At 46.2% G+C, this 16,204-nt stretch overlaps 3 protein-coding genes and 2 non-coding genes across 14 annotated transcripts in view; 2 read left to right on the top strand and 3 right to left on the bottom strand.

Moving 5' to 3' along the window:
- The window catches only part of SRR (serine racemase), a 20,205-nt gene extending 16,447 nt beyond the window's left edge, over positions 1-3,758 (top strand). For 5 of the 6 annotated variants that reach the window (XM_030800154.1, XM_030800155.1, XM_030800152.1 and 2 more), the window contains 3 exons: positions 31-105; positions 1,640-1,849; positions 2,103-3,758. In XM_030800154.1, the coding sequence (XP_030656014.1) occupies positions 31-105; positions 1,640-1,849; positions 2,103-2,375 (558 nt within the window). In that variant the 3' untranslated portion in view covers positions 2,376-3,758. The remainder of the gene's footprint in view (positions 1-30; positions 106-1,639; positions 1,850-2,102) is intronic. The other variant, XM_012501468.2, reaches the window with a different exon arrangement.
- On the bottom strand, positions 885-15,972 carry TSR1 (TSR1 ribosome maturation factor). 3 transcript variants are annotated; one of them, XM_030800148.1, is made up of 15 exons: positions 14,796-15,972; positions 14,499-14,602; positions 13,973-14,192; positions 13,723-13,857; positions 12,935-13,359; positions 12,025-12,184; positions 11,427-11,590; positions 10,635-10,828; positions 9,353-9,515; positions 8,923-9,033; positions 7,752-7,884; positions 3,798-3,914; positions 3,182-3,322; positions 3,003-3,077; positions 885-2,873 (listed from the first exon to the last, which is right to left on the bottom strand). In XM_030800148.1, exons 1-15 carry the CDS (start codon positions 14,890-14,892, stop codon positions 2,695-2,697), a joined length of 2,418 nt encoding a protein of 805 aa, XP_030656008.1. In that variant the 5' UTR covers positions 14,893-15,972; the 3' UTR covers positions 885-2,694. The 3 variants fall into 3 exon arrangements, with proteins under 3 accessions (XP_030656008.1, XP_030656009.1, XP_030656010.1); XM_030800149.1 differs by lacking the exon at positions 14,499-14,602 and having other exon boundaries at positions 2,081-2,873; positions 14,796-14,923; XM_030800150.1 differs by lacking the exon at positions 14,796-15,972 and having other exon boundaries at positions 2,081-2,873; positions 14,452-14,590.
- Positions 7,528-7,622, bottom strand: LOC115831638. Its single transcript, XR_004027161.1, has one exon. It is a non-coding gene; the product is annotated as a small nucleolar RNA SNORD91 family (small nucleolar RNA).
- On the bottom strand, positions 8,684-8,778 carry LOC115831639. The gene has a single exon (XR_004027162.1). It is a non-coding gene; the product is annotated as a small nucleolar RNA SNORD91 family (small nucleolar RNA).
- Positions 15,960-16,204, top strand: part of SGSM2 (small G protein signaling modulator 2) — a 43,817-nt gene continuing 43,572 nt past the window's right edge. For all 3 annotated transcript variants that reach the window (XM_030800145.1, XM_030800146.1, XM_030800143.1), the window contains exon 1: positions 15,960-16,204. In XM_030800145.1, the coding sequence (XP_030656005.1) occupies positions 16,148-16,204 (57 nt within the window). In that variant the 5' untranslated portion in view covers positions 15,960-16,147.

The raw sequence follows: 16,204 nt of genomic DNA, 5'->3' as shown, positions 1-16,204 counted from the left end.
TATTTACAGTTTATATTCTTTCCACTAAAGGTTCCTTTGGTGGATGCACTGGTGGTACCTGTAGGTGGAGGAGGAATGGTTGCTGGAATAGCAATTACAATTAAGGTGAGCAGCTTCTGGAGGATTCCCTGCTTCAAGCAGAGGATTTACTTTACATCCTAAATGTTCTGTATACACGTGCTCAACATTCTGCACACATTACCGTTCCTTCCCCTTACTCCTTTGGGACTTGAAGGCCCGTCTCTGCCTCACTACTCTATTTACTATTATTATTTTTATTTTTTTTTTGAGACAGACTCGCTGTTGCCCAGGCTGGAGTGCAGTGGCACGATCCAGGCTCACTGCAACCTTCACCTCCCGGGTTCAAGCGATTCTCCTGTCTCAGCCTCCTGAGTAGCTGGGATTACAGGCACGTGCCACCACACCCCACTAATTTTTTTCTATTTTTTTTTTTAGTAGAGACGGGTTTTCACCATGTTGGTCAGGCTGGTCTTGAACTCCTGACCTTGTGATCCGCCTGCCTTGGCCTCCCAAAGTGCTGGGATTACAGGCGTGAGCCACTGCGCCCGGCCTATTTATTATTTTTAATATTCTTTTTTTAAGAGATGGGGTCTTGCTGTGTTGGCCAGGTTGGTCTGGAACTCCTGGGCTCAAGCAATCCTCTTATTTTGGCCTCCAAAAGTGCTAGGATTACAGGTGTGAGCCACTGCACCCAGCCAACTCTCTTCTTAATCCATGACAATTTTACAGCACAAAAGCAGTTACCACAAGTGACACCATCATAGTCTTTTCCCTGAATTCCATCATCAAGCTACTATCCATACCAAGGGGCTACTCTTTTCTCAAATTACCAGGAGAATCAGATGTGATCCAGGCAATGGAAGGCTAGTATCAGACATATATTTATAAAGTGCTTGAAGATATTTTCATTACATCCATAAAAGGGAAGGCTTTTACTTAGGCAGAAATGTATTACTTATTGTGCCTATTTTCTTTTCTTTTTTTTTTTTTTGAGACGGAGTCTCACTCTGTCACCCAGGCTGGAGTGCAGTGGCATGATCTTGGCTCACTGCAAGCTCCGCCTCCCGGGTTCACACCATTCTCCTGCCTGGGCCTCCCAAGTAGCTGGGACTACAGGTGCCCACCACCATGCCTGGCTAGGTTGTTTTTTTTTCTTTTTTTTTTTTTTTTTCTGTATTTTTAGTAGAGACGGGGTTTCACCGTGTTAGCCAGGATGGTCTCCATCTCCCGACCTCGTGATCTGCCCACCTCGGCCTCCCAAAGTGCTGGGATTACAGGCGTGAGCCACTGTGCCCGGCCCCCTTTTGGTGTGATCTCGGCTCACTGCAACCTACCCCTCCCGAGTTCAAGAGATTCTCCTACCTCAGCCTCTTGAGTACCTGGGATTACAGGGGCCCGCCACCACGCCTGGCTGATTTTTGTATTTTTAGTTGAGACTGCATTTCACCAGGTTGGCCAGGCTGGTCTTGAACTCCTGACCTCAACTTATCCACCCGCCTCGGGCTCCCAAAGTGTTGGGATTACAGATGTGAGCCACCACACCCAGCCCCTATTTTCTTTTAGACATGCAGGCAATGTTGTGGTTTGTTGTAAGATGTCTTAATACTCCTCTTCCCAGGCTCTGAAACCTAGTGTGAAGGTATATGCTGCTGAACCCTCGAATGCGGATGATTGCTACCAGTCCAAGCTGAAGGGGAAACTGATGCCCAATCTTTATCCTCCAGAAACCATAGCAGATGGTGTCAAATCCAGCATTGGCTTGAACACCTGGCCTATTATCAGGGACCTTGTGGATGATATCTTCACTGTCACTGAGGATGAAATTAAGGTAAGGCTCCAACAGGAAAAGAAATAACAAAGCATGGCGTAACTTCTTAGGCAGAAGAACCTTCTGTTAGGAGTAGCAAGTGACCCATGGGAACTTGACTAGGTAACTTCATGACATGGGAGGGTACCCTAGATGTATTAATGACAACCCTCTTGACAGAAGCCGTTAGAATTAAAGAAAAGCTTTGGGAAGCATGTATACACAATGATAAGAAAATTCAAACTGGACATATATTCTCATCTGACCTTTATAGGTAAACCAACTAGACTCTCCTTTCACTAATTCCTACTCCCTTCCATATCAACAGCGTGCAACCCAGCTGGTGTGGGAGAGGATGAAACTACTCATTGAACCTACAGCTGGTGTTGCAGTGGCTGCTGTGCTGTCTCAGCATTTTCAAACTGTTTCCCCAGAAGTGAAGAACATTTGTATTGTGCTCAGTGGTGGAAATGTAGACTTAACCTCCTGCATAACTTGGGTGAAGCAGGCTGAAAGGCCAGCTTCTTATCAGTCTGTTTCTGTTTAATTTACAGAAAAGGAAATGGTGGGATTCAGTGTCTTTAGATACTGAAGACATTGTTTCCTAGTCATTGTCAACTCTTAGTTATCAGATTCCTAATGGAGAGTGGCTATTTCATTAAGATTTAATAGTTTTTATGGACTAAGTAGTAGAAAAACTTTTATACTTAACTGAGACATTTTGTCAAGACTAAAAAAAAGTCTTGCAAAATGGGGTAGCGGACTGACAGGCTGACACAGAAAATAAACTTTGCCCAATCACAACTTGTGCCTCCCATCCCTGGAGTATTGACTGGCACCGGTAAGACAGAATCTCTTTGAATCCATTACTCCATGCCCCCTTGAGGCACTGTTGAAGAAATCTCACTTTTCAGCCAGGGTACTGGTTCTGGTACATATGGATCATAAGTCCATTTGGGGAAAACTCGTTTATACAGGTTCATCAGTACTGTGTCTTGAGATTTTAGCTTCCCATCAAAACTGCATTTCATGTGGCCATGGGTACCTAGAAAGAAAACAGAACAAGTCGGTCAAATTAAAAGTAGAAATTTTTAAAGCAATGACTTCCAACCCAATAGTCATTTAGCAACACTGCAGAAATGTAGACATGGTCTCAAATCCCATGTTTCCTTACCTAAAGGCTCCTTGATGTGTCCTCTCCGGCCCCACTTCGTTCTCAGTTCCACTGGTTTAAACCACAGCACATCCTCTTAAACACATAAAAGACCAAGATGAAACATTTACCCACAAAATGTAAACCCAACCTTTATACCACAAAGGCAATCAGATCCCATCCTCCTCCTTCATACCCACCTCTGTTGAAGAACATGTAACGGACTACTGCCATCTTAGTAAAAATTTTGAAAGGATGACCACTCAGAACAACTCTCTTGATGACCATTCTGTCTGGATCTACTGACATAAGATGGCCTGTAGCAATGAGGCTGTGCATTCCTAAAGGACAAAAGCAAAGAAGCTATTTAGGAATTTACAGGCCAAAGTCTTCATTTATTGCCCCAGTCCATGTAATGACCCATGCCAAGAGCTGGTTTGTCATCCCTGCCCTAGCCCAATCTGAGGCTAAGATTGGTAAACTGTAAGCCCACACTTAACCTTGTCAATAGGTTCTTGAAAACTTGTACTTTAAGAGAAATGATGTATAACAAAAGCATATTTTTTCTCATCAGTTGTTACAAGGAAAAGATGTTGAACTAAAGGCAGTTATTTGACGACTGGCTATACACTGTTTCACATAAAAGTTGCAGTTTTCATTGCTCTATTAACAATGTTAAGTGAAGACTTACTGTATTTTGAAAACCATCATCACCTTCTCCATACCATTTGGCTCCCAAATTTAAATAAAGAAGAGAAAACAGTGTTCGTCTATTAAGGACCTGCAGGGTCTGTTCATCTCTGTGGCTCAACTTACCGTTGCTTTTCTGCTTGAAAAGCAGCACAGATGCAGGAGGAAAAGTGATTGGCGCATAGACTGTCGCCACCAGAGCCATGTCAGCAGTCAGGAATCTCTGCAATTTATGTTTGTCCGCTGCCATAAGGGTTAAAAAATGAAAACCAAAACCATTTTGAGAAACCAGAGGTAATAGAAGCCTATGAAAAGCTGTGTTAGTGCAACTCTTAAACCTATGGCAGCTTCTACTTCTCTAATCCACCAGTTCTCAAAAATCTTCCCTGCCTCAATGCACCTAAAAGATACAATCTAGTCCTATCAGTAACTTTTTTTTTTTTTGAGTTTGAGTATCATTCCTGTCACCCAGGCTGGAATGCAATGATGTGATCTCAGCTGACTGCAACCTCCGCCTCCTGGGTTCAAGCAATTCTCCTGCCTCAGCCTCCTGAGTAGCTGGGATTACAGGCACATGCCACCACGCCCAGCTAATTTTTGTATTTTTAGTAGAGACCGGGTTTCACCATGTTGGCCAGGCTGGTCTCGAACTCCTGACCTTGTGATCCGCCCACCTCAATCTCCCAAAGTGCTGGGATTACAGGCGTGAGCCACCGCGCCAGGCTGTATCAGTAACTTTTTATTTATTTATTTATTTTGAGATGCTGTCTCACTCTTCTTGCCCAGGCTGGAGTGCAATGGCGCCATCTCTGCTCACTGCAACCTCCACCTCCCAGGTTCAAGCGATTCTCCTGCCTCAGGCTCCCGAATAGCTGGAATTGCATGTGCCTGATCAGTAACTTTTTTATCTGGAGTCAGAATCTCGGAGCCTAGACTGTATTTGATGTTCTACCTTCAATGTAGCCCTCACCTCCTTTTTAAAATACTAAACTTAAAGGAAAATAAAATATTTTAAGGGAAAGAAAAATTAATCTCACTTAGTGATTGTGATTCTCACAATTGGTGAGAATAAAAATTATCCAAAACATCATTAATACTGCTTTCCTCATATTCCTCCTGCCACTGCTGAGAGTGAGTGAACTAGGATGATGTTCAGAAGCCCCCAAGTTAGTGGGCAACAAATCTTCCTGCTCCTACTGTGTAGGAGACAATCATTTCTGCCGCAAGTCCCGTCCAGTAGTCTCTCAGTATCTCAGGACCCCTACCTCTGCTTTACCCAACTATGAGCCATACCCAGCCTCCATTCCTTCACCCACCCTTGGCACACCAGACATCAAAGTTTCCACACTTTATCACACCCTTTTAAAGTCTGAGAGACAGTGTCTCACTCTGCTATCTAGGCTAGACTGTATTTGGTGTTCTACCTTCAATGTAGCCCTCACCCACTTTTTAAAATACTAAACTTATAGGAAAATAAAATATTTTAAGGGCAGTGGTGTGAACACAGCTCACTGGAGCCTCAAACTCCTGGGCTCATTGGCTCAGGCAATCCCTCTTGCCTCAGCCTCCCAAGTAGCTGGGACTGCAAAGCACATGCCACCACCGTGGCTAATTAAAAAGAAAAATTTTTGGCCGGGCGCAGTGGCTCATGCCTGTAATCCCAGCACTTTGGGAGGCTGATGCGGGTGGATCACCTGAGGTCGGGAGTTTGAGACCAGCCTGGCCAAGATGGTGAAACCCTATCTCTACTAATAGTAGAAAAATTAGCTAGGTGTGGTGGTACACACCTGTAATCCCAGCTGTTTGGGAGGCTGAGGCAGGAGAATCACTTGAACCAAGGAGGCAGAGGTTGCAGTGAGCCAAGATTCTGCCACTGCACTCCAGCCTGGGCAACAAGAGCGAAACTCCAGCTCCCAAAAAAATCATTTTTTTTTTTTTTTGTAGAGGCCGGGCATGGTGGCTCATCCCTATAAATCCCAGCACTTTGGGAGGCCAAGGCACGTGGATCACCTGAGGTCAAGAGTTTGAGAATAGACTGGCCAATGTGGTGAAACCCCATCTCTACTAAAAATACAAAAATTAGCTGGGCGTGGTGGCGGACGCCTGTGGTCCGAGCTACTTGGGAGGCTGAGGCGCCAGAATCACTTGAACCCGGGAGGTGGAGGCTGCAATGAGCTGAGGTCATGTTACCGCACTCCAGCCTGGGTGACAAGAGCTGGACTCCATATCACAAAATAAATAAATAAATAATTGTAGAGACCAGAGTCTCACACTCCTGACCTCAAGCAATCCTCCTGCCTCAGTCTCTGGAATGAGACTTTTATTTAGTTCCAGTTCTAAGGATCTGCCTTTACAAAATAAGCAAAGAAGTAAATAAAGTTTTATGCATACAGATCTAGTTTAGAGCAAAACATTAGAAATAGCCTAAGTGCTCACCCGTAGAAGCTCAAATAAATATCAGTACATCACATACATTGGAATATATCCAAATGACAATAAAGCATTAAAAGACTCATTAACGAATTAATCTTATGGAAAATTATCAAAATCAATTAAGTGATAAATGCAATGTTTAACACCATATTTACAATTACAATCCAAACTATGTTAAAAAAAAATGAGATCCAGATGAAAATGTATAAAATAAAAATGAATTTTCTCTAATATAAGGTAATTTTACTTTTACATTATTCCTTATTTTCCCAACTGTCTAAAATATGAAAATAGTTCATCCTAAAAAAAAAAATCAAAACCATTTTGAAACAACAAAAGAGTGACTGGCCAGGCGCAGTGGCTCATGCCTGTAATCCCAGCACTTTGGGAGGCCAAGGCAGGAGGATCGCCTAAGGTCGAGAGCAGCCTGGCCAGCATGGTGAAACCCCGTCTCTACTAAAAATACAAAAATTAGCCAGGCGTGGTAGCGGGTGCCTGTAATCTCAGCTACTCGAGAAGCTGAGGCAGGAAAATTAATTGAACATGGAAGGCAGAGGTTGCCGTGAGCCTGGATTGCACCATTGCACTCCAGTTGGACATCTGAGTGAGACTCGGTCTCCAAAAAAAAAAAAAGGCCAGGCACATTGGCTCACATTTGTAATCCCAGCACCCAGCACTTTGGGAGACTGAGGTGGGCGGATCACCTGAGGCCAGGAGTTCAAGACCAGCCTGGCCAACATGGTGAAACCCCATCTCTACTAAAAATACAAAAATTAGCTGGGCATGGTCATGCGTGCCTGTAGTCCCAACTACTCTACTCAGGAGGCTGAGGCAGGAGAATTGCTTGAACCTGAGAGGCGGAGGTTGCAGTGAGCTGAGATCACACTATTGCACTCCAGCCTGGGCAACGGAGTAAGACTCCATCTCCAAAAAAAAAACAAAAACAAAAAAACAGGCGGGGCGTGGTGGCTCACACCTGTAATCCCAGCACTTTGGGAGGCTGAGGTGGGCGGATCACGAGGTCAGGAGACCGCGAGCATCCTGGCTAACACGGTGAAACCCCATCTCTACTAAAAATACAAAAAATTAGCCGGGCGTGGTGGCAGGCGCCTGTAGTCCCAGCTACTCAGGAGGCTGAGGCAGGAGAATGGCGTAAGTAAACCTGGGAGGCGGAGCTTGCAGTGAGCCTAGATCACGCCACTGCACTCCAGCCTGGGCAACAGAGTGAGACTCCATCTCAAAAACAAAAACAAAAAAACAAGATTAAATCTTAAGCTTTTTTGGTCTTCAATTCCCCATTCTCATGCCACAAATGTTGGGATTATAGGTGTGAGCCACTGCACCACTGCACCCACCCGTATATAATACCCTTTTTATAAAGCCGCCAACTTCTACTCAAAACCTGCTCTGGAACAAATACTCATGGCAAAAAAGCCTCAGTATCACACAGAGGTGGCATCATTGGGATGCTTCAGACAGGTTCAGACATTTTGAGTAAAAACATCATTGGCTCTTAAACCAGAGTACTGAAAATACCTCTAACCCAGAGATGTAAGATTTTGAAACCATATATTTCAGCACCCCTCCACCACAAGTCAGTTTCCCAAAAGACAAGATGGACAAGAACCCAGGTTCCCCACTGCTAACCTGCAGTGTGCTGAGAGAATAAAGGTGAGGCTCGGAAGCGCCTGAATCCACAGTGGAATATGAGCTCTTCCTTCGCTTTCACAGGTTCAGTGTTGCCAGGGTCACGCCTCACCACCATATTCAATACTGACATCTGGGGACCAAGTAAGAAAGACAAAAATCTTCACAGTCTGGGAATACAATTGCCTAAACTGAAAGAAGGCAAACCAAACTATCAGATTCAGACTCATGCTAAGAACTGACGATGCTAATTAATGGTGGAGTGTAGATGCTGAAACACAGGTTCATCCTTTACCTCCACCAATGACTGGCATTTAAGCCAAACATAGGCTGATCAGAGCTTTCATGCACCCTTCAATGCGAACCTACCTTCCTGCATCTAACAGAAACGTGCTCAACATCTGCCACACAAAAATCAGTGGCCTTCAAGGCATTCACTCACCACAATCTCAAAACCACACTCATTCAAGCCCCTTCTTCTTGAGCCCTTACCAAAACCGATCAAAGAACTATCACATACCCCACAACATACACAACTACTGACCACCAAGAGAAAAGAGATCTGCACCTTGGCATAAACTTTTTTTTTTTTTGACATGGAGTTTCGCTCTTGTTGCCCAGGCTGGAGTGCAATGGCGCAATCTTGGCTCACCACAACCTCCGCCTACTGGGTTCAAGCAATTCTCCTGCCTCAGCCTCCCAAGTAGCTGGGATTACAGGCATGCGCCACCACACCTGGCTAATTTTGTATTTTTAGTAGGGACAGGGTTTCTCCATGTTGGTCAGGCTGGTCTCGAACTCCCGACCTCAGGTGATCCGCCCACCTTGACCTCCCAAAAAGTGCTGGGATTACAGGCGTGAGCCACCGCACCTGGCCAAACCTTTATTTTTAAGGCTGCCAACCCTTATTCAAAATCTGGTCTGAAAAACATACTTGGAGAAGTCTCAGAACCACACAGAGATTGCATCACTGAGATGCTTCAGACAGGTTCAGACAATATGAATAAAACCATCACTGACTTCTCTCTTATTCTCCAATTCCTAATCATAAAGGCAGACTTTCTGCATCCCAATGAACAAAATGTTAGTCACACATAAACAGAATTTTAGACTGTCAGAAGCAGCTGGAAAGTTTCACAACCCCCCATTTTCCCACAAGACAGCAATTTACCTTCTGTTCATGAGGTAGTAAAGAAAATGCAATCAAGGGCGTTCCTTGCCTGAAGCACTTGACCACTGAGACGGGGACTTCAGAGACATGAAGTATGACATACCAGCCAACCTGCCACAAGAAAGCAGAAAGCAATCATGGAGTTACCTTCAAAGTCCCAACAGTGAGGAAGCTTTCTCCAAATATGTTGAGTCTCTCAGATAAAATTTTTAAAGCCAACCCTCATCCTTCAAGATGCTTCACTACCCAGATCACACTTTTTCATTTAACATAGCTGATACCTCTTTGTTACCAGTATCATTCTAATCAATGACTCAGGGGTTCCCCTAATCCCCAAATGCAGCATATTTTCATGCCAAGAGAAGGAATAAAGTAGGGAGCATGTTGACAAATGAAAGCAACATCCAAGATGAACAAGGAGGGTAGATACCTCAGCTCCTTCAACCTCTTTTTCTTCAAGCTCTTTAAAGATGCTTTTCCTAGTATTAGTAAAGTTCTGAAACTGAAATATCCGAGCATAATCTTGAGGAAGGTTTTCCTTAGGATCCCACGGAGATGTCCGGAAGCTCTTAAGGCCTCTGTATTTCTGAAATCTAGAATATTGAAGATTTTAAAGACATTAAGTCAGATTTATATGGTGCTATATAGACTCAAGTCACTGCTAAAATGGCTAAGGAGCTAGCTGAAAAGAACTCCAATCACTCTCTCTCCAAACAATCCAATAGCTTAAACCAAGACGACACTCCAAATAGCCTGTAACAAGTTGTATCAGAACCAAACCCAAGCTTCTCACCGACAAAAGACAAAGTATTTGCAGTGGCTCCCTGTTACCTGTCAGGGAGCTTTTTAACCTGACAAAAAAGATGCTTGGTAATGGCCTGATACAGTTAAGATGTGTGTCCCTGCCCCAATCTCATACTGAAATACAATCCCCAGTGTTGGAGGTGGAGCCTGGTGGGAGGTGACTGCATTAAGGAAGAGGTTTTCTCATGAATGGATTAGCACCACCCCCCTTGTTGAGTGAGTTCTCATGAGATCTAGTTGTTTAAAAGTGTGTAGCACCTCCTGCCTTGCTCTCTTGTTACTGCGCTGGCCGTGTGACATGACTTGCTCCCCCTCTAACTTCTGCCATGATTATAAGTTTCTTGAGGCCACCCCAGAAGCTGAGCAGATGCTAGCACCATGCTTCCTGTACAGTCTGCAGGACCATGACCCAATTAAACCTCTTTTCTTTATAAATTACGCAGTCTCTGGTACTTCTTTATAGCAATGCGAGAATGGCCTAATACACAGCCTTACCTCCTAATATCTAAAATTAATTCACTGGCTTTAATCACTCACCTCCAGAACAGATATAATCATCTACTTCTTCACTCTTCTACTTCTGCTATTCTACCCAAACCCCCTAAAATTTCCAAACATTATATATGTCAATTGAGTACTGGCTCCTTTGGGAAGAAGTATGTGCTAATTAACCTTAGCATTTCTCCTTCATTCAAGTCCTGTAACGTTAGTCTGCACCACAGTCTAGAACTTAATTATATATGACCATTTCCTGTATGTATGTCTTGCCTTCCCATATTAATTGTTAGCTCTTCAGGAGCAGGAAAAATGTGTTTCTCTTCTTTTGCATCACAGTGACACAGCTCTAAGCCAAGTTTTTGAAAACATATTGATTGAATTTAGACTTGTTCATAGACTTGTTGACTAACCGAATTCTAGCAGCCACATCACGGGGTGTGTCCACTTCATCTGGAAACATCTCTTCCAGTCTTTCTTGTTTATATTTCTCCAACATTTTTGCCTCAGCTTCTTCATCTACTTTCTTATCATACAGATCATCATGCACAGACTCCCCAATAGTCATAGTTTCATATTCTTCCTCTTCTTCTTCACTACTCTCATCCTATAGAATAAAAGATTACAGCTTTTTTCAAGAAATCCATACCTGTCTCTACCCCAAAGGCCAATAAGCTGAGTAAAACAACTGTACTAGATCCCTATTCCCAACCAACATAAATTCTAATACAGTCTAAAGTATAAAACAAAAGCCTCATTCCTGGCAACTACAGAGTCATTCCTAAGAAACTAATCATACACAGCCGGGTGCGGGGGCTCACGCCTGTAATCCCAGCACTTTGGGAGGCCGAGGCAGGTGGATCACGAGGTCAGATCGAGACCATCCTGGCTAACACAGTGAAACCCCGTCTCTACTAAAAATACAAAAAAATTAGCTGGGCATGGTGGTGGGCGCCTGTAGTCCCAGCTACTCCGGAGGCTGAGGCAGGAGAATGGCGTGAACCCGGGAGGCAGAGCTTGCAGTGAGCCCAGATCGCACCACTGCACTCCAGCCTGGGCAACTAAGCGAGACTCTTGTCTCATTTAAAAAAAAAAAAAAAAAAAAAAAAAAAAAGGAAACTAACCATACACACCCAAGATCACAACTGCACTTTGCCTATGTTTGGAGCTAGACACAGAATTGGCCTAAGGCCTCATTTCCTTACCTGAGATTCCTCCTCCATAAAATCTTCATGTTCCATATCATCATATTCATATTCATCTCCTTCCCCACCACTTTGGCTGCCACCATCCAAAATCCATTCAGCTTGGTAACTGGATGTTCCTTTAGGGACCTTCTTTACCACCTTAGAACTTTCCTTCAAGAAATCTGTAAAAGCCCAAACAAATTAAGTAAATTATAGACTTCTTTTCCCTATCCCTCTGGTTATTCTCACCTAGGTAAGGCACCAGATACTGCTGCCAACATGGGAAATTCTGGCAGACACTGTAAATAGAACTGACTACTTCCAAATTTAATTCAGCTGCCTCACAACTAGCAATACTTACACAGCTAAATAAGCCCTGCAATGAATCCAAAGTTGTTTACCTGTTGGATAAAACATTAACACAAGTAATTTTGAGAAATGGAACAAGGCTGTGTGTAATGTTTGTTTATTGAAAACATACAGCATTTAAGGGTGAGGAGAGACTTTCAACTATACCCCCATCCCACTCTATCCTATAAGGCCCTCACTTGGAACAGCTAGAGAAAATCCACAATTCCAGGTCAGATGAATTACAAACAAGTTTACCAATACCAACCCTTTGCCTCGCTCAGCTCCTCCTCAGTGGGCCAGGTTTGCTCTCCCTCCATTGGATCTGGGATAACCTCTGCTTGCAAGGATTCCTGTCTATCAGGGTCTGCCTTCATTAGGACCTTAAGGCCTTCTTCCATATCATCTACAGTATCCATAGCACAAATCTGAAAACCAAAAGCAGGTGATAGTCAACTAAGAACCAAAAATCTCCTAAATCTAACACAGTAACCAGAAAGACCCAGAAATATCAGTCCTCATGTAGAAGATGAATGCAACAGAATGGAAAACTTGTCAAAACTTTTCCAATGGCTATTTTCTAATTTCCAGAGTATTGTAAGTCTCTCCTTGGCTCTTGAGGTCTTTCTTAATCTGCTCCCACTCCTATCCATTTATTACACACCTCGCTCCCATCAAGCTGATTTCTTCAAGGTTCACATAAACCCTTTGATCCACCACTGTGCCTAGGTTCATTCTGTCTCTTCTATGATATTCTTTTATCCCTCCTCAACTCCTAAGTCACATTTACCCTTCTCAACACCTAGCTCAAGTCTGATCTCTTATGTGAAGCTTGCTAGTCTACTTTCTCAACTTCCACTGCTGACCGCACCTTAACCATATACTATCTCAATCTTTATTTCACAGATGCCATTTTGTTCCAGCCCAATTAAGTCCCCTGAGGAAAGCAACCACATCTTGAGTGTGTTCGATAAACTCAGAGCCAATCACAGTGCAGAGTACCTAAAAAGTGCTGGATAAATATGTGATTTATCAACCTATTTATAACTGACTATTGCCTTACTTCAGACTAGTGAATTCTCCTCATTCACCTAAGTGTACAGACTACCTTCTCTGAATTTAAGTTTCTCTCCTGTGCCAACTTTCATATGAACATGAATTAAGAGTATCAGTCTCACCTCCATTGCCATGTCTGGGTCCTTTTGGGGTTTAATTCCTCTAGGATTTAAAGGGAAAGGGTCTCCGGGGGCATCTATCTGTTTCATCTGGAAATCACCGTGTCCAACAATATGCAGCAACTTATTGACATTCAGAGTCTGCCCTCGAACATAGCCTGAAATTTTCAAGGTGCCCACCAAGTTATTCTCTTCACTAGGAACAAAATCAACAGCATGGGCAAATAGGTAGGCCCGCCGATCTCGAAAAGCAAGATGCTGTTGCTTCTGGTTAGCCAACTGCCTAAGCAGCATCCCTGCCTCCTGTTGAGTGTCTAACAAGAGGAGTTTGTCATGCGGAAAGCGCTTCTCCACTGCTTTACTTAGCTTCTTCCTTGCATCTATTTGTTTCTTCAGTGGGAGGCCAGAAATCCCCTGGACAGCTAGTGCTGTAAGCGAAAGAGAAAACGCTTCATGACCTACTGCTTCATTACATAAAAATCCCTCTGCAGTTCACAAACAACCTAATAGCTCAGTTGCAAGCCCAGAGATCACTGGGAAACCCAACACTGAACTACCCTGAAGGAATTTCACAGTGAAATCAAACTTCATATCCTTGTTTCTCTGGGCAAAGGACAGCCAAAAACAAAAAGTCACCCTAAGTGATCATCTGTAAACAATGGACCAAGTTTAATCCACATGTGTACATCCCACCACCAGCTGAATATGATCCATCAGTTGTATTCCTATATCAAACGCCAGGCATAGTGCCCGACAAATTAAAGGTGCACAATAAATGCTAACTCACTTACTATAGGTCGGAAGGCCCTGAGCAAAGAGGCAGGAAAGACAGTAATCGCCGGTGCTGTCCCAGCCTTCTAGTGGATCAAGGAGGAACAGGATGGTATCAGCTACTTTAGCCATGTCTAACATAATGTGCAGATCCCCTGCAGATAGAAAACACAGTAAGAAGAGGTGGTTGGCACCAGCACATTATGCTAAAAAAAAAAAAAAATTACTACTACTCAAAACATAATACAAAATATTGGTGTATACTCTAACCTGGCCTTGCTGATGTGAAAAACCACCGATGTTTCAAGCGGGGGCATAGCAGCATAAAGCTCTGGGTGTTTCCCAATTCATTCAAGTGTACTGTTCCAGTGTCCCTATCTTGAAGCAGCTGCATGGCCTCTGGCAGGGAAATTCTGCTGTGCAGGGGCACCACCAGTACCTGATGAGGAGGGCCATCCTTGCCACCCAGCTGTCTCTTCTCTGCCAGAACCTGAAAATAGAAAGATATCCGAGAACATCTCAGTGTCTCAGTACTTCACTCCAGCATTGCATTTCCACTCCTACAGATGCTCCCCCTACCCACAACCAGCATCTCTCTCATAAAAGACCACAGGTATGCCAGCGGGGTGGCAGGAATTCTGACCAAAGCAAAGAATGCTAGACCTGCACGCTCGACACGTGCTCTAGTGCTACGCTCTGTCCCTGGACCCTCCTCCCGGTCTCATTTTCCACTTCGAGGCATTAGCCACCTAGAACAGCAGAGAAGCCGCCGTCTCCCAAATCCCGCTCCTCTCACCGCCTCCTTCTTCTGCTTTCGGAGCTGGCTGGCGCGATGCCTCTGGTCGACCCTGCTGAGTTCTTTTCTCACCTTCCTGCTTAGGGTTTTCAGTGCTAGACGGCCTGAAAGGCAGATTAGAAGGGGCTGGTGTGATCGGCCCCACAACAAGGTCAAGAAAAGGGACTCCTCTCCGCCCACCTTAGAAAGGGCCTTTCGCGTGGAGCACAGACGGGAGACAGAAGCTCAGTCTGGGCATGGGGAAAAAGAGTTAATAACGGCCAAATAGCCCTTATTCCTTCTACGTTGTCTTCTTACCCTTGCCGTCCCGCTGTGCAGATCCCCGACCCCGATGCCGCCCGCCTTTATGAGCTTTATTCTGCTGCTTGAGCGGGCCGGGGCGGTGGGCCGCCATGCCGCAGCGCGCGTGTACAGAGTCGGCAATGCTTCCGGGCCAGGACGAGCGCTTCCGGTCTCCTCCAAGGGGGCGGGCCCTCCAGGGGGCGGGACTCCCTGCGCCTTCTGGCTACGGTCTTTTCCAGCCGCTTCTGAGAGCGCAGCGTTAGCCGCTCCGCCAAGCCGCGGTGGGAACTTTTTCCACTTCCCAGTGTATGGTTGGGGGCTTGAAGGCGCCGGATGTAGACTGTCGAGGCTCAGGCTGTTGGTTCAGCAGGGCTGTTTGTGTCCCTTGCATTGTCATTTTTTTGCGCTATAAAGCTGCATCACATAGAAACATGTTGACTGGAAGGCTCCATTCGTGCCGAAAAGGCCTAAGCCCTTCCTGTCACCTAGATTCGGGCACGTTGCTCTTCCGTTTGCAACGGCATGTTCTTTATCACCCTGAACAACCTTTCTTCTCCCTTGATTCCCTAGCGAGGCTTGGGAATCGCATGGAAGACACTTCTCTCACCTTGCCCGGTACCGTACCGGCTCACGCCCGGCCCTATTACTAAAACCCGCGTCCCGCCTCCCACGGAGCGGCCGGGAAGGACCCTGTGGGACGTGGCGACCCGGTGAGGGGGACTGGCCGCGACCCTCCGGCCGTCGGGCTCGGGCGGCTGCGCTCCCACTAATCTTCCCAGAAACTTGACAACTGCACGGCGACGGCCGGACGGGGATTCAGAGGGGTCACGGGGCCAGGCTGCACCGGCTTCGCCGTGGGCAGGCTCGGATCGCAGGGGAGCCCGTGCCCGAGCCCTGGCCCTTTCCGTCCCGTCGGGAGAGGGAGGAGGGAGAAGTCAGGGCACCTTCAGCGGGACCGGGGCTCGCTCTCAGCCGCGGGGCCGCGGGCTCCAGGGCCAGCGCTCACAATGAGGCTTCCCGCCCTCCATGCGGGAGCGGGTGCGTTGCCATGACAGCGACCCCCGTGGCGCGCGCCCGGGTCTGCCGCCCCTAGGCGCGCACGGCCTCTCCCCGCCCCGATCCCCCGTCGCTGTGCGCAACCCCCCTCCGGCTGTGGGAAGGGGCCGGGCCTGCCGCCTGACGTCTGTGCGGGGCTCGGAAGATGGCTGCGGAGCCGAGCACCGGGCAGTGGCTGCGGCGGCGGCGGCGGGCCGGGAGCGCGGCGGGCGGGGGCGCCGCCTTGCGCGTGGGGCGCTGAGCCGAGAGGCGCGGAGGCGGCGAGGGCGCGGGGGCTCCAAGGGCCGCTCGGCGCCGCCTCCTGCCACACCATGGGCAGCGCAGGGGACGCAGTCAAAGAGAAACTGCTGTGGAACGTGAAGAAGGAG

This window comes from Nomascus leucogenys, chromosome 19 (genome assembly GCF_006542625.1).
Source record: "Nomascus leucogenys isolate Asia chromosome 19, Asia_NLE_v1, whole genome shotgun sequence".
NCBI classification, from domain to species: Eukaryota; Metazoa; Chordata; class Mammalia; order Primates; family Hylobatidae; genus Nomascus; species Nomascus leucogenys.
This window is presented reverse-complemented; position numbering and strand designations above follow the sequence as displayed.